The 24391-nt window shown below is 36.7% G+C and overlaps 1 protein-coding gene across 1 annotated transcript in view; it reads right to left on the reverse strand.

Moving 5' to 3' along the window:
* Nucleotides 1–21416, reverse strand: part of LOC124942389 (protein ZINC INDUCED FACILITATOR-LIKE 1-like) — a 39835-nt gene extending 18419 nt beyond the window's left edge. The window contains exons 1-2 of the mRNA XM_047482893.1: nt 20969–21416; nt 19190–20083 (exon numbers count right to left, since the gene is read on the reverse strand). Coding sequence (XP_047338849.1) covers nt 19190–20083; nt 20969–21416 — 1342 coding nt within the window. The remainder of the gene's footprint in view (nt 1–19189; nt 20084–20968) is intronic.
* Nucleotides 21417–24391: the final 2975 nt, after the last annotated feature.

Consider the following 24391-nt stretch of genomic DNA (forward strand, 5'->3'; position numbering starts at 1 on the left):
AAGAAGCGTCTTGTTAGTGATACCATAAATTTCACAAAATAAAAATTCTGTCTTTTGGTTTTGAGGTGAATTTAATTGATTATTTGTGTATCACAAGTTTATTTCATCATCTTCCTCAGAAAAAGTTCAATCAAAAGAAATTCAAATTCTTCCTCCTCCATCATCACAAATCAAGACACCATTAAACATCATTGAGAATGTTGTTGAATTGCCTCTTCATTCTGAGAACATTTATGAGGGTATTCATCTGGTGTGTGCTGACATTCTCAACGATCAAGAGTTGTCCAAGAACGTGTCTAAAGATCCCTCTTCTCCCCCAAAATAAAAAGAACTAGAGCATTCTTTACAAGTCAATATGCATGCAAGCCGATTCGTACTGCTCCAGCTTATTCTCAAGTTGTATCTTCTGCTGCTCATTCTTTTGGAGAAGCTTCTCCTATATTATTTGATTGATTGGTATCTTGCTTTATTAAGATTGCATAGTTTTAACATCTCAAAAAGGGGGAAATTGTTAGGAAAAGTTAAATCAAAATAAAGAGAAAAGTTAATTAAGTGAGAAGTAATTAACTTAGAAGTTAGAAACATTAAACAATTGAAGTTTGATAATGTTTAGTACTGAATTTGATGATGTTTAGTTATGAATATTAAGGAATTTTGATGATGTCTAGTTGAGAATAAAGATAGATATTGGTTGAGAATAAAGCTAAGTTGACTATTTGTGTCTATACAGGTGCATCAAACTATGTTAAATTAGACGTGGTCTAAGTAGGCTAAATAGACGTGTTGGGAAGTTAGACGTGGTAGTCTAATGGGATGCGTAGTTAGACGCTGGCGTCTAACTCCTTCAGACAAGTCTGAAGTGATGCGTAGTTAGACGTTGCATTCTAACAGATACGTAGTTAGACGTTGAAGTCTAATAGATACGTAGACATTGCAGTCTAACAGATGCGTAGTTAGACGTGGAGGTCTAACAGATACGTAGTTAGACGTTGAGGTCTAATAGATGCATAGTTAAACGTTGAGGTCTAACAGATACGTAGTTAGACGTTGAGGTCTAACAGATACGTAGTTAGACGTTGGCGTCTAATCCCATTAGACTTGAAAGTCAATGTGATACGTAGTTAGATGTTACAGTCTAATGCCATTAGACTTGGTGGTCTAATGGAACACGCTATTAGATGTTGAAATTTAACTCCCTTAGACTTGACAGTTTAATGGAGAACATCTAATTCCTCGCTTCAACAGCTGTCTAAAGTTAGCACATGTATACCCACGATCAAATAGTTGTCTGCTATTCTACTCTATTCACTTCTGTGCAGTCTGACAAGCCAACTAATTTTATCCAATGAACGAACACCACGTACGCAAATGTCCTTCTAACGATTTGTCTAGTACAAGACAATTTCAGAAGAATATTCGGCGCACTACAAATTCGGTACGACCATGATCCTTTTTCTCAGAGCCTGCTGTACTCTTATACTATGGATGGCCTTCCAATGGACGCTTGCCACGTGTCCATGAAGAAGATTCGACTGTTGGTGTCCTTCTACTACAAATAGATACTCAAGAACAATGGTTGAATCACTAGAATAATTTTGATTGAATTGTTGAATCTCAGAATTATGAACTCACTCTTGCACTTACTGATTTCTTACATCACTTAAGATCAAGAAAGAAAGAATCAAACCACTGTCTAGCTGAGAGAATATTGTTCATAATATTATAAGTTGAACAAAGGTTGTTCTGTTCAACAGAGTGTTAGCTAGTTCAGTAAACTGTATTTGATTCAAAGAATTTAGTGAAATTCTACTGGTTGTGAAAGAAGGGGTGACGTAGGAGAGTTTGCTTCGAACATCTATAAACAAGTCCTTGTGTTCTTTACTTTCTGTCATTCGTATTTCATCGGTTCAAAGCTTCAAATCCAACGAGCACTTTTGCACTTGAATCTGTTTCAAGAGTTCGAAGGATTTATGAAGAATAGAAACAAATTTTAATCCCTCACAGAATTATTATCGAATCGTTTGTCATAAGTTGTTATCAATAACCAGACCCTAGTCTCTATTGATAGCACCGATCCTAACAGACTTACACTCTAAAAATTAACATCACAATAAAACCAGACCACCAGATTAAAAAACAAAAATAATAAGACCATGAATTATAAACAACTTACATAAGCGTATGTAGTAAAGAAAATTTTCTTGACGGTCGTTCTCTTATTCCAAAGGTTGATTAAGTGTTCAATTACATCGACCACACCAAAAGGGACATAGCATTGACTTTTCAGTGAAATCATATGAGATCTATTGAGCGTGGTGTAGCCGTCGTAGAATAACTCTTCATTGCTGAAAATAAAAAAAATGAAGAGTTAAGAATAATCCATATACGAGTTAAGAAAACATTATAATGAAGAGTTCTAGATGTTACATGTCCGCATCTTCTAAATAAATCAACTCTAGTACAAGTTTATCATCTTCATTTACTTTGATCATATAAAAGTACTTAACATATTTCTTAGTGGTGGTTGTCATGGATGGAGATCATAAGGCATGTGGAAGTTTTGTCTCCCTCTTAAGATTTGTACTTATTGGTTCGTCAACCACCACTGCGGGTGATTTTTCACCAAGTTCGTCAACCAACACCGTGTTTGTTTTTTCACCAAGTTCGTTAACTAGAACTATGGGTGTTTTTTCACCACTAACCACCACCATTTGTAAAGTATTGTATGTTTTAACCTCCACTATGGGTGGAGGTTGAAGGGTGCGTGAAAATTTTGTTTTCCTTTAAAGACTTGTTCTTATTGGGCCTCTTGTTTTTCACCAAGTTCGTCATCCACCACTACATGTGTTTTTTCACCACTAACCACTACCATTTGTAATTTATTTTTTGGGGCCCTTGAAAGTTTCATCTTCCTCTTTAGATTTTTTCTTATTGGGGGTATTTTTTTACCAAGTTCTTCAACCTCCACTACGGGTGTTTGTACCACCACTTCAAGTATTTGTACCACCACTTTGGGTGTTTGTACCACCACTTCAGTTGTTTGTACCACCACTACCGATGTTTGTACCACCAATTCAGGTATCTGTACCACCACTACTTCTATAGAGAGTGTCTTTGTGAAAAACATTTGGAGGGTAACACTAAGATTTTCATCTTCGCACATAGCATTGTATAGTACTTGGATGAAGGTGTCATATAATAGTTATATGTCCCGTTTGTTTTGTTTTGCTGACTCTCTTACATATTCCCAAATTCGTGTGGCTTTTGAAAGATTTTGTGTAGAGTTAACAATGATATCGAATGCTTCATTGACAACCTACCCTAACTTCTTAAGCGCTGACCCAGAGTCAAACTTTTGAGTGGATGCCTTCTGGGACTCTATCACTATTTAAGGCACCCCTACATGCCCCTTCCTCATGCTAAGGTACCCCTTCAACTCCCCCTACCTCATGCTCCTCCTCAATTGGAGGTGTAAGTGGAAGGCGTCCAACATTGCTTCCACATCCGAATCCTCCTTTTGCCTACTCCTTGTCCAACCCATTCTTCAACTTACTGTCATTCTAACATGACAATATCGGAAATCAGTGTTAATGACGTATTTGGAGGTTAGGGTTGCAAATCATATACAAGTAGCACAACTGAAACATGTATATATTCAATATGCTAAAAAAATTTACATTTGAATAAACCACCAAAATCAAGTACTAATGACAAAGATTACTTACGATGAGAAATTTTCGCGTCCTTGGAAATGATGACTTTCATTCTCCTTCCATTTAGTGCATGATTCAACTAATCCGTCAAGTGTGAATTTACACCAATTCAACTTTCGGATATTATGAACATCTAAAATAGATTTCAGAATTGTAATCATGTAGGTACAAAATAAAATTGAGAATTATTAACAATGCATAGAAATGTATATGAAGGACCAAAATGTGATTAACTCTATACCTAGATTGTTGACCTGAATGCATTGTATACAGAAAGCATCTGATAACATATAGTACAAAGTGTATCTTAAAATTATTGCCAGCTTCTATATTCTCCATTATGTTATCTGACATTTCAGTCACTCACTCACTTTAGGACCGACACTTGTATTTCCCCATCGACTACTAAACTCCGTCAACTTGTAGTTGGGGCACCTGATCTCATTTCCTTCATATTCTACAATATTTATCTCCCATATAGGGAGGCACAATACGTACTGAACATCATCTTCTTCGATTTTCATTTCTTCACCACTTTATAGGATGATCACACATGTACTAGTGTCAAACGACCTAACGAGGTATCGAGAGAGTTCGCTGGGGCATTTAGAAAGGCATAATGATAGAAGACTTTCAAAGCCTATGGACTTCACCACCTCTCTTTGTTGATCAGATAATCGTTGAATAAGATGGAAAGGTAATAAGACAAGGTCCTGGTAAAAAATATGCTGTGGAAAACTTTTATTTTTTGGGGGATGGGTCAGCTGTATTTCTAGATGTACTCTACGATGTCTCTTTTTGGGGAGGGTTAGTTGTTGCATTCCTTTTATATACTCTAAAATACAAATAAAAAACCATGAAGATCAACATGGTTTATATACTCTAAACAGATAAACATATAACAAATAAAATGAAGGGAAAAAATCATCATGAAAATGAATATTTCAGGAGAAAATATCCTGAAAATGAATATTTTGGGAAAAATTCATGCTGAAAGAGCTTCCCAAAATATTCATTTTCAAGAGAAAAATGTCCCGAAAGATTAATTTTTAGGACGTTTTTCTCCCGAAAACGAATCTTTCGTGAAAAAATCGTTTCCGGGGACGTGTTAATCCAGCTATACAAAAACACATTTTTAACAACTCCAACCAAAAATCTTTATAATCGCAAAACCCTAAACAAGAAACATTAATCGCAAAATGCTAATCAAGAAAAGCTAATCGAAAAACCCTAATTGAAAAACGCTAATCCCTATCATCAAAAAAGCATACAATATTTCATGATCAAAATATCAAATAAGCATACTATATGAGGATCAGGATCAAAACATCAAACAAATATACAATATTTCGGGATCGTAAAACCCTAATCGTAAAATTCTAATAAAAAACGTTAAACCCTAACATCAAACAAGCATAAAATATATCGGGATCAAAACATCAAACAAGCATACAATATCAAGATTATACTTTGGTGACTTGGTGGTTGCAATAATAATCTTCTCTTGAAACAAAGACGAAGAGACATAGGTTGAATAAGATGGAAAGGTAATAAGACAAGGTCCTGGTAAAAAATATGCTGTGGAAAACATTTATTTTTGGGGGATGGGTCAGCTGTATTTCTAGATGTACTGTACGATGTCTCTTTTTGGGGAGGGTTAGTTGTTGCATTCCTTTTATATACTCTAAAATACAAATAAAAAACCATGAAGATCAACATGGTTTATATACTCTAAACAGATAAACATATAACAGATAAAATGAAGGGAAAAAATCATCACGAAAATGAATATTTCAGGAGAAAATATCCTGAAAATGAATATTTTGGGAAAAATTCATGCTGAAAGAGCTTCCCAAAATATTCATTTTCAAGAGAAAAATATCCCGAAAGATTAATTTTTAGGACGTTTTTCTCCCGAAAATGAATCTTTCGTGAAAAAATCGTTTCCAGGGACGTGTTAATCCAGCTAGACAAAAACACATTTTTAACAACTCCAACCAAAAATCTTTATAATCGCAAAACCCTAAACAAGAAACATTAATCGCAAAACGCTAATCAAGAAAAGCTAATCGAAAAACCCTAATTGAAAAACGCTAATCCCTATCTTCAAAAAAGCATACAATATTTCATGATCAAAATATCAAATAAGCATACTATATGAGGATCAGGATCAAAATATCAAACAAATATACAATTTTTCGGGTTCGTAAAACCCTAATCAAGAAACTCTAATTGTAAAATTCTAATAAAAAACGTTAAACCCTAACATCAAACAAGCATAAAATATATCGGGATCAAAACATCAAACAAGCATACAATATCAAGATTATACTTTGGTGACTTGGTGGATGCAATAATAATCTTCTCTTGAAACAAAGACGAAGAGACATAGGTTGAATAAGATGGAAAGGTAATAAGACAAAGTCCTAGTAAAAAATATGCTGTGGAAAACTTTTATTTTTGGGGGGATGGGTCAGTTGTATTTCTAGATGTACTCTACGATGTCTCTTTTTGGGGAGGGTTAGTTGTTGCATTCCTTTTATATACTCTAAAAAATAAATAAAAAACTATGAAGATCAACATGGTTTATATACTCTAAACAGATAAACATATAACGGATAAAATGAAGGCAAAAAATCATCCCGAAAATGAATATTTCAGGAGAAAATATCCTGAAAATGAATATTTCAGGAAAAATTCATGCCGAAAGAGCTTCCCAAAATATTCATTTTCAAGAGAAAAATGTCCCGAAAGATTAATTTTTAGGACGTTTTTCTCCCGAAAATGAATCTTTCGTGAAAAAATAGTTTCCGGGGACGTTTTAATCCAGCTATACAAAAACACATTTTTAACAACTCCAACCAAAAATCTTTATAATCGCAAAAACCTAAATAAGAAACATTATTCGCAAAACGCTAATCAAGAAAAGCTAATCGAAAAACCCTAATTGAAAAACGCTAATCCCTATCATCAAAAAAGCATACAATATTTCATGATCAAAATATCAAATAAGCATATTATATGAGGATCAGGATCAAAACATCAAACAAATATACAATATTTTGGGATCGTAAAATCCTAATCAAGAAACTCTAATCGTAAAATTCTAATAAAAAACGTTAAACCCTAACATCAAATAAGCATACAATATATCGGGATCAAAACATCAAACAAGCATACAATATCAAGATTATACTTTGGTGACTTGGTGGATGCAATAATAATCTTCTCTTGAAACAAAGACGAAGAGACATAGGTTGAATAAGATGGAAAGGTAATAAGACAAGGTCCTGGTAAAAAATATGCTGTGGAAAACTTTTATTTTTTGGGGGATGGGTAAGCTGTATTTCTAGATGTACTCTACGATGTCTCTTTTTGGGGAGGGTTAGTTGTTGCATTCCTTTTATATACTCTAAAAAACAAATAAAAAATCATGAAGATCAACATGATTTATATACTCTAAACAGATAAACATATAACAGATAAAATGAAGGCAAAAAATCATCCCGAAAATGAATATTTCAGGAGAAAATATCCTGAAAATAAATATTTCGGGAAAAATTCATGCTGAAAGAGCTTCCCAAAATATTCATTTTTAAGAGAAAAATGTCCCGAAAGATTAATTTTTAGGACGTTTTTCTCCCGAAAATGAATCTTTCGTGAAAAAATCGTTTCCGGGGACGTTTTAATCCAGCTATACAAAAACACATTTTTAACAACTCCAACCAAAAATCTTTATAATCGCAAAATCCTAAATAAGAAACATTAATCGCAAAACGCTAATCAAGAAAAGCTAATCGAAAAAACCCTAATTGAAAAACGCTAATCCCTATCATCAAAAAAGCATACAATAATTCATGATCAAAATATCAAATAAGCATATTATATGAGGATCAGGATCAAAACATAAAACAAATATACAATATTTTGGGATCGTAAAATCTTAATCAAGAAACTCTAATCGTAAAATTCTAATAAAAAACGTTAAACCCTAACATCAAATAAGCATACAATATATCGGGATCAAAACATCAAACAAGCATACAATATCAAGATTATACTTTGGTGACTTGGTGGATGCAATAATAATCTTCTCTTGAAACAAAGACGAAGAGACATAGGTTGAATAAGATGGAAAGGTAATAAGACAAGGTCCTGGTAAAAAATATGCTGTGGAAAACTTTTATTTTTTGGGGGATGGGTAAGCTGTATTTCTAGATGTACTCTACGATGTCTCTTTTTGGGGAGGGTTAGTTGTTGCATTCCTTTTATATACTCTAAAAAACAAATAAAAAACCATGAAGATCAACATGATTTATATACTCTAAACAGATAAACATATAATAGATAAAATGAAGGCAAAAAATTATCCCGAAAATGAATATTTCAGGAGAAAATATCCTGAAAATAAATATTTCGGGAAAAATTCATGCTGAAAGAACTTCCCAAAATATTCATTTTTAAGAGAAAAATGTCCCGAAAGATTAATTTTTAGGACGTTTTTCTCCCGAAAATGAATCTTTTGTGAAAAAATCGTTTCCGGGGACGTGTTAATCCAGCTATACAAAACACATTTTTAACAACTCCAACCAAAAATCTTTATAATCGCAAAACCCTAAACAAGAAACATTAATCGCAAAACGCTAATCAAGAAAAGCTAATCGAAAAACCCTAATTGAAAAACGCTAATCCCTATCATCAAAAAAGCATACAATATTCCAATATCAAAATATCAAATAAGCATACTATATGAGGATCAGGATCAAAACATCAAACAAATATACAATATTTCGGGATCGTAAAACCCTAATCAAGAAACTCTAATCGTAAAATTCTAATAAAAAACGTTAAACCCTAACATCAAACAAGCATAAAATATATCGGGATCAAAACATCAAACAAGCATACAATATCAAGATTATACTTTGGTGACTTGGTGGATGCAATAATAATCTTCTCTTGAAACAAAGACGAAGAGACATAGGTTGAATAAGATGGAAAGGTAATAAGACAAAGTCCTGGTAAAAAATATGCTGTGGAAAACTTTTATTTTTTGGGGGATGGGTCAGTTGTATTTCTAGATGTACTCTACGATGTCTCTTTTTGGGGAGGGTTAGTTGTTGCATTCCTTTTATATACTCTAAAAAATAAATAAAAAACTATGAAGATCAACATGGTTTATATACTCTAAACAGATAAACATATAACGGATAAAATGAAGGCAAAAATCATCCCGAAAATGAATATTTCAGGAGAAAATATCCTGAAAATGAATATTTCAGGAAAAATTCATGCCGAAAGAGCTTCCCAAAATATTCATTTTCAAGAGAAAAATGTCCCGAAAGATTAATTTTTAGGACGTTTTTCTCCCGAAAATGAATCTTTCGTGAAAAAATAGTTTCCGGGGACGTTTTAATCCAGCTATACAAAAACACATTTTTAACAACTCCAACCAAAAATCTTTATAATCGCAAAATGCTAAATAAGAAACATTAATCGCAAAACGCTAATCAAGAAAAGCTAATCGAAAAACCCTAATTGAAAAACGCTAATCCCTATCATCAAAAAAGCATACAATATTTCATGATCAAAATATCAAATAAGCATATTATATGAGGATCAAGATCAAAACATCAAACAAATATACAATATTTCGGGATCGTAAAATCCTAATCAAGAAACTCTAATCGTAAAATTCTAATAAAAAACGTTAAACCCTAACATCAAATAAGCATACAATATATCGGGATCAAAACATCAAACAAGCATACAATATCAAGATTATACTTTGGTGACTTGATGGATGCAATAATAATATTCTCTTGAAACAAAGACGAAGAGACATAGGTTGAATAAGATGGAAAGGTAATAAGACAAGGTCCTGGTAAAAAATATGCTGTGGAAAACTTTTATTTTTTGGGGGATGGGTCAGCTGTATTTCTAGATGTACTCTACGATGTCTCTTTTTGGGGAGGGTTAGTTGTTGCATTCTTTTTATATACTCTAAAAAACAAATAAAAAACCATGAAAATCAACATGGTTTATATACTCTAAATAGATAAACATATAACAGATAAAATGAAGGCAAAAAATCATCCCGAAAATGAATATTTCAGGAGAAAATATCCTGAAAATGAATATTTCGGGAAAAATTCATGCTGAAAGAGCTTCCCAAAATATTCATTTTTAAGAGAAAAATGTCCCGAAAGATTAATTTTTAGGACGTTTTTCTCCCGAAAATGAATCTTTCGTGAAAAAATCGTTTCCGGGGATGTGTTAATCCAGCTATACAAAACACATTTTTAACAACTCTAACCAAAAATCTTTATAATCGCAAAACCCTAAACAAGAAACATTAATCGCAAAACGCTAATCAAGAAAAGCTAATCGAAAAACCCTAATTGAAAAACGCTAATCCCTATCATCAAAAAAGCATACAATATTTAATGATCAAAATATCAAATAAGCATACTATATGAGGATCAGGATCAAAACATCAAACAAATATACAATATTTCGGGATCGTAAAACACTAATCAAGAAACTCTAATTGTAAAATTCTAATAAAAAACGTTAAACCCTAACATCAAACAAGAATACAATATATCGGGATTAAAACATCAAACAAGCATACAATATCAAGATTATACTTTGGTGACTTGGTGGATGCAATAATAATCTTCTCTTGAAACAAAGACGAAGAGACATAGGTTTAGAAACTAATAGAAATAAAAACGAATAGTAGAAATAAGATACTATAAGACTTACCATTTCGAACTTTTAAGCTGAAGAAGAAGGAAGAAGACATCGAATAAGAATAGACGGAATTGCTGACTAAAGAAGAAGCAAGAAAAAGATGACGCTGAATAAAAGGTTTTGCCAGATTATGTTTAATCTTTCGGCACTGGCTATTTCACAATAGTTTGAGAATTTCTAGTTAAATAAGGCCAAAGCTGAACGAAATGGGTAAATCTTTCGGCTTTACCTTTAAATAATGAAAAATTTAATCCATATCTTTCGGTAATGAACTTCTTCACTAATTTCTTTTCCCTTTTCTAAGTGGTTTTAGTTTCTAAGTATATGGATCTTTTTTAATTATCTAATCATATCAATTGTGTTTAAATATTCTAAGTTTAAAGATTGTGATTGAATTTACAAGTATATGTGTGTGTTTGATTATATAAAGATTTATAGAGGTTTGTGTTTGAGTTTAATTAGAATGAGTGATTATGATTTTCTTTTGTATGTGTAGATGTTGTGTTTCATTTCTAAGTATAATATAGTGTTTAGCTTCATAAGGATAAAATATAATCACGCTTAAATCTGATGAATTATGAATTTTGAAGGAGTCAAATACCGAAAGATTTACATCATATCTTTCGTTATTTATAAGTAAAACCGAAAGATTTGGTTAAATCTTTCGATATTGGCCTCTTCCCAAAAGTTTGGGAATTTATGGTTAATTAAGGACAAAGCCGAAAGAAATTGGTAAATCTTTCGGTATTTATAAGTGTTATTTTGGTTTCTAAGTATATGGATCTTGTTTAATTATCCAAGCATGTCAATTGTATTTCAATATTTCAAGTATAGGGATTATGATTGAATTTACAAGTATAGATTTGTGTTTGATTATATAAATATGTATAAAAGTTTGTGTTTGAGTTTAATTAGAATGAGTGATTATGATTTGCTTTTGTATGTGTAGATGTTGTGTTTCATTTCTAAGTATAGGATTGTGTTTAAGTTCAATAGGATAAAATATAATTATGCTTAAATTTGATTAATTATGAAATTTGAAGGGTCAAATACCGAAAGATTTACATCATATCTTTCGGTATTTATAAGTAAAGCGAAAGATATGATTAAATCTTTCGGTATTGGCCTCTATCTATCAGTTTGAGAATTTTTGGTTAACTAATGCCAAAGCCGAAAAAATAGCCATATCTATCGACCATTAATTTCAGTTCAATACCGAAAGATATAAGTAAAACTTTTGGTATTGATACTATATATCACAATTTTGGCAAAAACCCTCCCCTATGCTCTTTTTTTCCTCTTTGTCGATTCTAGCCGCCTCTCCGTCGAAGCCATTCTCCGTCAAATCCAGCCGCCGGATCTAGAGGCATAAGGACTTCGCGTCGGACCCCCATAGTGTGAGACTTGGTTTATCAAGATATGGGATCCAACCCTTTGCAAATGGGGAAAAATCAAACAGTATTTGGTTGGTTATTCTAACTCCTTATAACGTGTCACCCACTCTTTACATGGATTCAAGTAATTTCATTCTACTTATGTTAATTCTAGGCCCAAAGAGTCCGGGAGATGTAATTGACATATTTCTCTATCCATTGATTGAAGAGTTGTTTAAACTGTGGATCGTGGTGTGAGAACATTAGATACACACACATCACAATCCTTTAACATGCGAGCATCATTGTTAGGATCATCAATGACTTCCCAACGTATGTGAATTTGTCTGGGTGGAGTACAAAAGGGAAACTCACTTATCCTTGTTATAACTGTGACACTATATGATTTCGATTAGTTAATGGGCTGAAACAATGTTACCTGGGTCACAAACGTCCCTCCACCAAACCACAAATACATGAGAAATAAAGAGTCGTTTGATGGTCGAACATATTATAGAGAACCCTCAAAAATGTTAACGGGGAAAAAAAATTACGAGCAAGCACGAGACCTAGAAGACACTGTTATGACTACATATCAGAGGATGAAAACTAAAATATATCATAAGACACGGGGATACAATTGGAACAAAATTGGCATTTTCCTTCTTAGTGGAGATCACTATATTTGAGACATAATTTAGATGTGATGCATATTGAGAAAAATATTTGTGATAGAGTATTGGAAACAATGATGAATATGAAGTAGAAAACTAAGGATGGTCCTACAACCCGAAAAGATTTACAACTCTTGAACATTAAACACTAGTTACATCCTATAAATATCGGAGGAGTAGTTCATTATCATGAAGCCCCTTTCACTCTGTCCTCTAAGAATAAACAATATTTTTGTAAATTTCTGAAGTATCTTAAGTTACCTGATGGATTTTTCTCAAACATTGGAGGTTGTGTAAATTTGTAAGAGAAGAAGATTACGGGATTGAAGAGTCATGATTGTAACATTTTATTAGAATACCTTATTCGTCTAGTAACACGTGGATTGCTTTCAGATGTTGTTGGGTCAAATTATTTTGACTAAGTGTTGAAATAGTTTGACTATTGGATTTTGATAATGAAATAACTTATGCGTCTAATTGTTTTTGATGCAGGTGTATTAAAGAACAATCTTATTAGACTTGGTTCTAATGAGGCTCATTAGACCGATTTGGTATTAGATGCACGAAGTTAGATGTGCAGTCTAACTAGCAAAGTTAGACGTGTAGTCTAACTAAGCGGAGTTAGACGTGCAGTCTAACTAGAGGAATTAGACATGTAGTCTAAATCGTGGAGTTAGACATGCAGTCATAGACTCCGTAATTAGACGTGCAGTCTAACTCAACGGAGTTAGACGTGTAGTCTAATATATTCGTAATTAGACGTGCAGTCTAACTCAGCGGAGTTAGACGTACAGTCTAATATATTCGTAATTAGACGTGCAGTCTAACTCAGCGGAGTTAGACATGTAGTCTAATATATTCGTAATTAGACATGTAGTCTAACCAGCAGAGTTAGACGTGCAGTTTAATATATTCGTAATTAGACGTGCAGTCTAACTTAGCGGAGTTAGACGTGCAGTCTAATATATTCGGAATTAGACGTGCAGTCTAACTTGCAGTCTAATAGAATCCGGAGTTAGACGTGCAGTCTAATGGAACTCGTAATTAAACGTGCAGTCTAACTCAGCGGAGTTAGACGTGCAGTCTAATGGAACTTGTAATTAGACGTGCAGTCTAATGGAACTTGTAATTAGACGTGCAGTCTAACTCAGCGGAGTTAGACGTGCAGTCTAATATACTCAGAATTAAATGTGTAGTCTAATATATTGTGAAAGTTAGACGTGTAGTCTAACTCCTTCAGACAAGTCTGAAGTAGAACAGGAATTAGACATGCAGTCTAACTCAGTGGAGTTAGACGTGCAGTTTAATGGTTTGTGAAATATTAGACGTGAAGTCTAATTGGTGAAAGTTAGACGTGTAGTCTAACTCCTTCAGATTAGTCTGAAGTGATTGTAATTAGATGTTAGTCTAATCCCATTAGACTAGGAAGTCTAATGGATTCTTCTCTTAGACGGGGACGTTTGATTTCATTAGACGAGGTCGTCTAACTGAAATACGTCTAATGCTATGCTTAAGCAATATGCTTGAAGCTAGCACCCGCCTACCCACGTGCTATAGCTGTACTCTACTCCTGCTCCACTTTCTAGTGAAGATCAGTACGATAGCTATATGCAACCAACCAACAAATTCCACGTAAGAGAATTTCCCTCATATTACTTTTTTTGCAGGTACATCTCTGATGGAATATTCGGCGCACTACCAGTTGGTGTACGGCCACGATCCTTATGCTCTGAACCTGCTGTGTATTATGAAGGCTTTCCAATGGAAGAGTGCCACATATTATTCTAAAGATTCGATCGTTAGTCTCTGCCCAGTATTTATCAAATCTCAAGGACAACGGACAAACTGCCATTCGATCAACTAAAAAATACAATATGAGAAGAACGACTGTGAAATCAATTTCTTTGAATATTCAAGCCGTAAGATGCTTTCCTGATTGTACTGTGTGTGAATCAAGAGATAGCTAAAATCAAAAACACCGTTAGCTGAGTGATATTCTTCATCTTGTAAATTGAAAAGAGTGTGTTCTGTTCAATAGTGAGCTAAGTGTGTGGAAACTGTATTTGATTCGGATCATATTATAGTGAATCCTTCCGGTGGTTGGAAGAAGGGGTGATGTAGGAGAGTTTGCTCCGAACATCCATTAACAAACTGATGTGTCTTTTCATTACTGTCATCTTCTCATTCTTCATCTTGAGCTTCAAACCTAAGTAAACAATTCCGCCTTGATTCTGTTTCAAGTGTTTACAAAGGTTTGCGTAGAATAGAAAGCGAATTAAATCCCTAACAATATTTCTTTAAAACCGTTTTTCATAAGTCTTCATCAATAGCCAGACCCCCGTCTTTATCGATAAAGCCGATCCTATCAATTGGTATTAGAGCCTTGTTTCTATTCTCAAGCATCAAGAACCTGAAGCATGTCTATCATTAATGAGATTCCTATTCTGTCAAGGGACAACTGCGAATATTGGATGATGAGAATGCAAGCTCACTTGGCTGCTCTTGACTGTGATATGTGGAGCGTCATTACTGATGGCCCCATAAAGATTTCGAAGTCAAGGAGTGAGTGGACTACTGAAGATAATATGACCAACAACCTAGATAATGTTTCTAGGAACATTCTGTATCAGTCGATCAACATGAACGTGTTCTATGAAATCAAGTCTTGTTCCTCTACTAAAGAGATATGGGATAAGTTAATCAGATCTAGGGTAGAAGTATTCAAGCAAAGAAGGACCAGAAAGCTTTCATGTGCAGTGAAAACAAATCCAGATGGGCCGATAGCGATTCAGAGGAGTCTCCTGCTTCAAAAGAGAATGAAGTTGTTACATGTTTGATGGCAGATGACCAATCCAAGGTAAATGATATCTCTGTACCAGAATTTACAAACGAGGAGTTAACTAATGCACTCAATGAAATGGCCATTGAGTTCAAGAAGTTAACTGACTCTTTTTACGAAATAAAAGTTAAATATGAATTAACTATTCTTTTTTCCAACAAAAAATCTGAATCAAACGTTTTTGACGAAAACATAGCAGAGATCTCATCTGAGAATGAAATGCTTAGAGAACAGATTCTAACTTTTTCATCTGAAAACAAGAGATTAAACTATGTAGTTAGTGCATGAAAAAGGTTCGGAGATGCTGTCAAACATCAGATCAGTATGTTGAAACCTGTTGGATCTAGATCCGAATTGGGATTTGACAGCAATGAGCCTAACCTGTCCTGCAAAAAATCAAACTTAGAAACTGACAAGTTTAAGCCAATAAGCTTTGTTAAAGGGAGTATGACTAACATTGAATCCGATCCTATTCATGAAGAAGTAGCCTTCAAAAATGAAATAATTTATGTTCTGCCGACTGTTAGTTGGCTTAAGAATAAGTTAGAAGCAGCAAGCAAGTCTGGCAATCTAAAACCTGACTCTAAGTCAATGAGTTTTAAAAGAAAGTCTTCTTCAAAAGCTAAGGGATCAGTGGCTAGAAGAAAGTCGTCTGCTAAGTCAAAAACATACGTATTAATCACAGCACAAAATGAGAAATCCATAAGAATAACTCAAATATGGATTCCTAAGGGTCTGATTGACCGAGGACCCAATTGAAAGTGGGTACCAAAAGATTGTAAATATTTATTTATGTAGGTACAAATAAACGAAGGGCTGGAAGAATCTGTATGGTATCTTGATAGCGGATGTTCCAGGCATATGACAGGAAATAGACAGCTTATTACTGATATATCAGATTGCTCTGGACCTAAGATTACCTTTGGTGACAACAAAATAGTAATCTAACTATTAATGACGTGCTACTTGTTGACAATCTGTGCTATAAGTTGATCAGCATTAGTCAGTTATGTGATAATGGCCTGTCATTTGATTTTCACACTCACTCATGTCTAGTTAAGGATCAAGATGGAAATACTCTGTTAACTGGTAGTAGAGTAGGAAACTCATACAAAATGAATTGGAAAAAAGAGTTATTTGATCTTATGTGCATGATTGCCAAGAATGACCAGAAATGGTTATGGCATAAACGTTTGAACCATTTAAATTTCAAGACCATCAACAACATGTACTCAAACAATTTAGTTATTGGTTTGCCCAAACTTCAGTTCTCAAAGGACAAGATATACACTGCTTTCCAGTTAGGTAAACAGGGCAGATCATCATTCAAAAGTAAAGGGAAATCACAATCCAACCGTTGCCTAGAACTTTTACATATGGATCTGTTTAGTCCAATACCTGTAAAAAGTATAGGAGGAATAAGATTTGCCCTAATTGTTAGTGATGATTTTTTTCGATTTACATGGGTTGCATTTTTACCTTCAAAAGATAAAACTGTTGAAAACTGTTAGGATCGGGGACGCCCTTGGAGGACCGGGGTGTTTTCCGGTTTTAAGTAAGGGAGGCCGCTTACAACAACACACAACTTGGTGATAGTCCGGTTAGAGACTAAAACCGTTCTCAGCACTGCACAGCCTGTCACAGACTCTTGAACCGGTGTTCAAGGGCGGAAGTGTCTGTTTCAGGTTGAAGCAACGTTTGCGACTTTTAGATGATGTTTAAGGAGGAAGATGTTTAATGAGAGTGAGTGACCGGTTTTGGAAGTATGATTGGTTTGTGGTTTTATGGTAAGATAGCGGGAAATGAAAACGAAATGAAAGAACACAAGACACAGAAATTTGTTTATGGATGTTCGGAGCAAATCCTCCTACGTCACCCCTTCTTCTCAGGTTATGAGAAGGATCTCCACTAACTCTTTAGAGTTACAATTTACACTTCCGGTCGAGCCCAACTTCGCTACTCGCCGGTTACACCAAATTCACACTTTGATGTAATACAACACAACACAATAATCACACACAAGGATTTCCGGTTTTAGGCAAACCGACTTTAGAATATAGAACTTTATCTCTCTAGAATTGAATGCTTTATGACTTTCACAATTTCAACTACTCAATTTCTCGTATTCACTGCTGCATTAAATGAAGACGTTTGATCTTCCTTTTATAGCTGAAAGTAGCTAACGGCTACTTTCTTCTCTCTCTTGCGGATTGGTTGATCATTAGCACGCCTATCTGCAGGAGGATTTCTTGCACGCTTCAACTTCCTCAACACCTGGCATTCATGCAGGTGACTCTGAGCAGATGATGACATAACCGGTTTTCAGATTGATACACGTGTTGAACATCCGCTTCCGGTCGTCAGCATCGGATCACCAAGGCATCATTGCTTTCCTCCCATGCTTCTGATCGGATCCGATCTTCTTTTATCTTTTCGAGACACGTTTCCTCCGTCACAGTACGTCACTCTTGAGATTTGAATCTTCTGACTTTTGATCTGTACTTTCCGGTTTCTGTATCTTTGTGCATTATGATCCGGTTGAAGTGTGTTCTTCTGTTCTTTGCTAACCGGTTGCTTGAGAAAGTGAAGCCGGTTCCTGTGATCATTTGTCTTGATCACTTGAAGCCGGTTTCTTTGATGTAATAGCAGCTGGTTATTGATGCACGATTTCCGGTTCTGGTTTGTTCAGTACCTGCACATGAAGTTTAATTTCTGTTTAGTTTGTCTGGCCGGTTCCAAAATTAATCTACTTAATTTTTCTATCAATTTCTCCCTTTTTGATTATTTAGAATAAATATTCAAAAATTGTAATGTGTGGCCGGTTTAAGAAAATTAACTTACTTAATTTTTCTATCAATTTCTCCCTTTTTGATTATTTAGAATAAATATTCAAAAATTGTAATGTGTGGCCGGTTTTAAGAAAATTAACTTACTTAATTTTTCTATCAATTTCTCCCTTTTTGATTATTTAGAATAAATATTCAAAACTTGTAATGTATGGCCGGTTTTAAAGATTTTGTTTGAGAGAAACGTGTTTGAAAAACATGTGTTTGATTTTTGATAAGTGTATGTTTTGAAAAATATGAGAGATAGGTGAACTTGTATGTTTTGAAAAACGTAGACAATATGTTTTGAAAAACACAAAAGATAGCAAGAGTGACCAAGTTCTGAAACACATCAAAAACATAATTGTTTAAAGTAATTATGGAAATAGAGTTTAAGGCTTGGATGATCCCCCCTTGTCTTGCTCCTTTTCCAGTTCTTTGTCCAGACGTTTCCTTGCTTCTTCTATTCTTGCTCTGTGCTCTCTAGCACGTCTGTCAGCATCGATTACCAAACCGGCCCATACACTTGAATGGCCGGGGACCTTTTTCCTGAGATTGAAGTTGGCGCAAATTGGTTTTGGCGGTGGACGAGGTGGAACAGTCAAGGGTCTGCAGCTTGGAGTTGCGGTGGATTCTCCGGTTGACCTTCTTTTCCGTCTGTTGAGTTCCTCCGAGTCTTCTTCTTCTTCTTCATCCAGCGGTTCCGCATTCAGTCCAACCGGTTCGGCTGTCTTCAGTTCTGCCCGCTTCATTACGTTTTTAATGGCACTCCGTTTCTTCTTGTTCTTGTTCCTTGTACTCATGGAGTGGGATGATTGACCCTGTGCCGATTCCTGAGCGTTTGCCTGCTCCTCTTCATTACATTGTTGGGCCAGCTCATGATCCTTATCTTCAAGTTCCTTCTGTGCCCGTTCTCTTTCAATCTCTTCTTCTTGCAGCTTCCGAGCGGTTTCAGCGTCCTTCTCGATTTGGGTTTGGGTTGAGCCGACTTGAACTTTTGACAATTCACCGATCTGGATTGCCATGGCTTGCAGCATGTCCAACAGTGGAGCGGTTGCAGCCTTGACAGACTCGGTAATCATAGTTTGAACTGTTGATTGCATAGTTGTATCCATCATAGCTTGTAGAGAGTTTACCATTTTATCTTCAGCCGCTGAGATTCTTTCTTCGGTTACTACTTTAAAGTTCCCAAGGCAAGAATCAGCTGTGTCTACCACTGCTTGTTTGATCTGCTCGATGTCCAGAGCCTTAGCCGGTTGAGAGGCTTCTTGTTCTCGGTTTTCAGAAGTGCCAGATGTTTCACTAGTTATAAAGAAGGGCTTACTCTGAAATAACTCAGGATTATTGAATTGTCGTTGGCAGGTGTCCCACCATTTCTTGTCAAGTCGTTCGAATCTTTGCAGGAGCTGTTCTCGTACTCCAATAAATCGCTCCGCCATCTTCATTTCAATCTGTTCCAGCTCCTTTCCTTTGATTTCTTGAAAGGCATTCTCAATTGCCTGTAGCCGCACGTTTTCGAGAAGTACCGGAGCTTTGGAAAACGCCGGTTGGATCAATTGGGTGTTAGCCAACTCGAGTGCCCTCTCTTCTAGCTGGACGAGAGCGTCCCATTGCTTGTTTCCACTGAAACCTGGAAGCATGTCAGATAATTTGGTCTCTGTCCGGAGCTTCACCCACCGCATATATGGAGCTAGTGCCTCACTTGCACCTTTGTTCATATCTTGGATGAATTCATCGAACAACTCATTTTCTTTCTCTAAAGTATATGGGTATTCTTCTCCGGTTGTGGCTTCAGTCTGAGGGTCGATCTGCAATGTGCCCGTTCCGGTTTCAGTTGGTTCTTCAATCAGAATGCCCTTGCCTTTATCTGCCTGAGTAGGACCTTCTGTAGCTGTTCTGTCTCCTGCGGAACCGGACGGTTCTCTTTCTTCAATGTTTTCCTCCTGAGCCGGAGGTGCTGTTTCTGTTGACTTGGTCGTCTCATCGACCGGTTGAATTTCTGTTTGATCAGGTATTTCAACCTGATTTTCTGGCTTCCGACGACTAGAAACGTCGTCTTCTTCGGTTTCTCTTGTGATCTCCTGGACCACATTCTGAATGGCTTCAGAAGTATTCAAGCCCACTTCGGCTAATACTTCATCGGCTTGCTTGCTTGGGGACTTGGAGGTTGCATATTGAACAATTTCTTCTGCTTCCTCCTTAGAATTGGATTTGTTCTCCTTGCTCCCCGAAGATTCGGTTTGCTTTGGAGAATCGGATGGGATGGGAGTTGGAACAACGATGTTAATGGGAATTGGCTGGAATACCTCTGCGGTTCTTTCAGGAGGGTTGTCTGAGGAAAGAGTTCTCTCGGAGTCCGCCGGTTTCTTTGAGCTCTTTTTCGCTGATACCTTCTTCCTCCTTTTCGGTTCTGGTTGAGCTTCTGCCTCAACCGCTTTTCTGGACGGTTTCCTTTGTCTTGTTTCTTCTTCAACCGGAACCGATGAGCTGGCTCCCTTGGATGACTTTGATTTTGAGATTTTTGGCTTGATCGTCTTCTCCGGTTTCTCTGCTACTGACTCAGAGTCAAGGATGTTGGATATCGGAAGCGGTACGCCTTCACCTAGTTCCACATTCAGGAACTCAAGAATCTTCACGATTTGCATAGCATAGGCCTGCACCCGGCCTTCTTTCTTGATTACCATTTGACAGAACTCTTCGTATAGCACGTATCCCCAGTCCACCTTATCGTTGCGGACGATGGCTAACAACATTCTGAGTTTAAACTTTGTGAGATTATCGAAGTTACCTCCTTTTCCTTGGAGCGATTTGGAGATGATGGTCACTAGCCATTTGTATTCCGGTTTCAGCTTGATTTTCCGGCTGTTGTGGAGCACCAGGTCCTGACCTGAAAGGGATACAACCAACCGGGCAGCATTTGATTCTGCGTCGGTTAGGTCGAATTTCAAGTCCGAGCCTGTGTTAGGCAGACCGAGGGCCTCCGCAAAGATTTCTTCAGTTATAAGAACCGCCTTCCCGTTGACGGTAGCAGATACTTTTCTCTTCAACAGTGTCGCCGTCGCCAAGAATTCCGTCACTGCCGCCGGATAGATGGTGAATGGACCCGAGAGAAACTTCTCCAGCCCAGAATCTCGAAGAAGTTGAAGAACGGCCTTGTTCTTATCATCAGCGTGCTCGTCGATGTCTGCAAAGTCTACCTGCAACATCCATTGAAAGGGGGCTTTTCCTAGATCCATTGATTTTTGAGAGAAGAAAATAAAGGTTGATGATTATCGGAGAGAGATGATCTTTGAAGTTCTGAAAGTTTTTAGAGAGAGAAAGCGCATGTGTTGAATGGGCTGATTTTAGTTTATATAGATGGCGGTTCCAGGCAGTTTTTGAAGATGAACCGTCACTTTGGAGTTTTTGGCGCCAATTTTTCCCTCCAAAAGTTACTGCCGTAACTTTCGGCGGTAAAGGCGGAATTTGATGGGCGGTAAAAAATCGATGGGCGGAAAACTTTGAGAGTTAAAACCATGGGCGGTTTTAAAATTTTCATTTTTGTCTGAAGTTCCGGTTTCTATTACATCTTGTTAATCGGAAATTGTTAAGTTGACTTTTGAGTTTTTATGTAAGTTTAAGAGACCGGAATGAGGACGAGCAACCGAAAGCTTTAATATTTCATTAATGCAGGAATAGAGAAATACATAGGAGCGGTTCTGGTCGTACAACAAAATGACCAGAAACCGGAAAGTAGAAGTAAGGAGACAGAGGGATTTAATCTTAGGTGAACCAGTCTCCTTCCACCATCCTCACATACCAATTTTCAAAGGTGTTTTCAGGTGATCGTTCCTCAATCCTTGATATCCACCTGTGCATCATGATCATGGTGAGTGTGTTGGATGCTCCAACCGGAACACCGGTTCCGAGATTGCGACGTTTGGACATCAAAAGCCGGGTAATTTGAGGAGCATAACTGATCCTTCCTCTCTTTCCGGTCATAAGCTGCTTTAGCTTATTGAAGAGATAGGAAGCCCAGTTGATATCGGATTTGCGAATGATTGCTATCATAATGTCGAATGCTTCCCGGCAGTAGTTCTGGTTGGGCATTCGGCCTATGATAGACCTGTGAACCAAGTCGTGCAGGACTTGGTAGTGAGGAGCAATATCCTCTTTCTTCCCACAGTCCTTAATCGGAGTGTTGGAGGAGGAGAAGATCTGGAAGAAGTCTTCCTTAGCCGGCAGGAATGGCGTAGGAAAGTCAGAAAAACCTTCGGTAGGAAGGTGAAGAAGGTGGCGAATTCCTCCTCAGTGAACTGGAGGAATTTGCCGTTGATGATGGTGCGAATGCTACCATCATCCAGAACGTGACCGTTGTTAAAGAATTCGCACACCTCCTCTTCGAGAATGGTGTCCGAACCCTTAAGAAAACATTTCAAACCAGAGTCTATGACATGCTGAAAAATGCCTTCATAGTAAATACTTTCCTTGATATCCTCAAAATCGATAATAAGAGTGTTTCTTAATTCAGCAGACATGGTGATGAGTGATGAAGAAAGCTTAGGAGAGTTCTTGAGCTTTTGAATTCTTAGAGAGAGGGATGCTTGAAGGCGTGGTTTAAGAAATGGAGGTTGATCCCCTTTTTATAGCCTGGAGTGAATGAGAGCATTTAATGCTAGGATTTGAAAATCTAGCCGTTTATGCTTAGGTATTAATGATTTTGCAGTTTTCCAAGAGAATAAAAGCAAGTCTTGTCAAATCAATTCAGGCATGCTTTTGAAGTTTATATTTTCAAGAATGTAATGATATATTTTTGATACGACGCATTGAATGTTGTAGATTTTTGGCTTGGAGAGGAAATGAAAACTATTTCATTAATTGAAGTCTAAAACCGGTAGTACATCAAAGATACCGGTTTTGTAAGGAAAAAGAAAGACAATGGAAAGGACAGGTTTAGACGTTCGATGATTCAGCTGTTTGAGCGGTTGAAGCCTCAGCCGCTTCAATTCTTCTCGCTTTAACCGCTTCCCATCGGTCGATCATCTCCTGTACTCGTTCTTTGGTGAGCACGTGCCTTGGATGCAGGGTGACGAACGCTCCAGAATGGATCTCCAGACTTGCGCAGAAACCGCTCAGCTGAGGAGCGTATCCGGTTTTGTTGGAGAGAATCATCCTCTTCAGGTTGCTGAAGATGATCCAAGACCAGTTGACCGGTGTCCCAACCGTTACAGCTATCATCATCTCGAAAACCCTCTGAGTGTAGTAGTAACTTTTCTCTCTGCATAACACAGATTTTCCCAGAGTCTCGCAGAGAATCTGGTACTTGTGAGAAAGTTTACTTTTAGCACCCCAGGGCTTAACCGGGATGTTAGATCCAGAAAACCGGCGACACATCTTTTCCATTGTCACCGATGAATAGGTTAGGTCGGTTACCCCTTCATTGGGTAAACCGCAGTAGACAGCGAAATCCGTCTCGCTGAAAAGGAATTTTTGGCCGTAAACCTGTGCAACGAGTATCTCTCGGTGCACTTCTTTCACGGTTTCGAACAGTTCTTCGACCACAAGGTAGTCGATGATAAATCGTAAGCATGCCTGATGATGTCATTGCCTATTAAATAGACTTAACTTGTTGAAGTAACTAATGGTTATTTCCAAGGTAAATCTAATAATTACTAAGATAGCAATGATGAAAAAATATCTATTGACAAGATGTAAGTTTCCCTCTCTTGATTCGAACGACTTTGAAGATTTACTGGAAAGCCAGTGGACAAGTGAAGATCGGAGAAGAAGCAACCTGGACAACCATTGCATGAGGCACATCTATAAAGCCATAGATAACAACACTTTGAACAAAATATCAGAGTGCGAAAATGCAAAGGAAGCCTGGGAAACGATCATCCAGATCCACGAGGGAAACGAAAGAACCAAGGAAAATAAAATCCTGGTGGCTACGCAGAAGTATGAGAACATAAGGATGAAACCGGGAGAAAACATGAAAGAATTTAGCAACCGGTTCACCAGCGTAGTAAGCGAGCTTCAGACACTCGGAAAGAAGTACGACAACCGAGAAGTGATAATCAAAGCTCTAAGATCCTTGCCGAGCACGTGGGACATCAAGACCATGGTGATGAGGGAGTCAAGCACCCTTGGGCAGATGAAGTTGCATGATGTGTTTGAGGACCTGAAAGCCTACGAGTTCGAGATCAATTCTCGGATCGAAGATGAAACATCA

Source organism: Impatiens glandulifera, chromosome 1, assembly GCF_907164915.1.
Source record: "Impatiens glandulifera chromosome 1, dImpGla2.1, whole genome shotgun sequence".
Taxonomy (NCBI): Eukaryota; Viridiplantae; Streptophyta; class Magnoliopsida; order Ericales; family Balsaminaceae; genus Impatiens; species Impatiens glandulifera.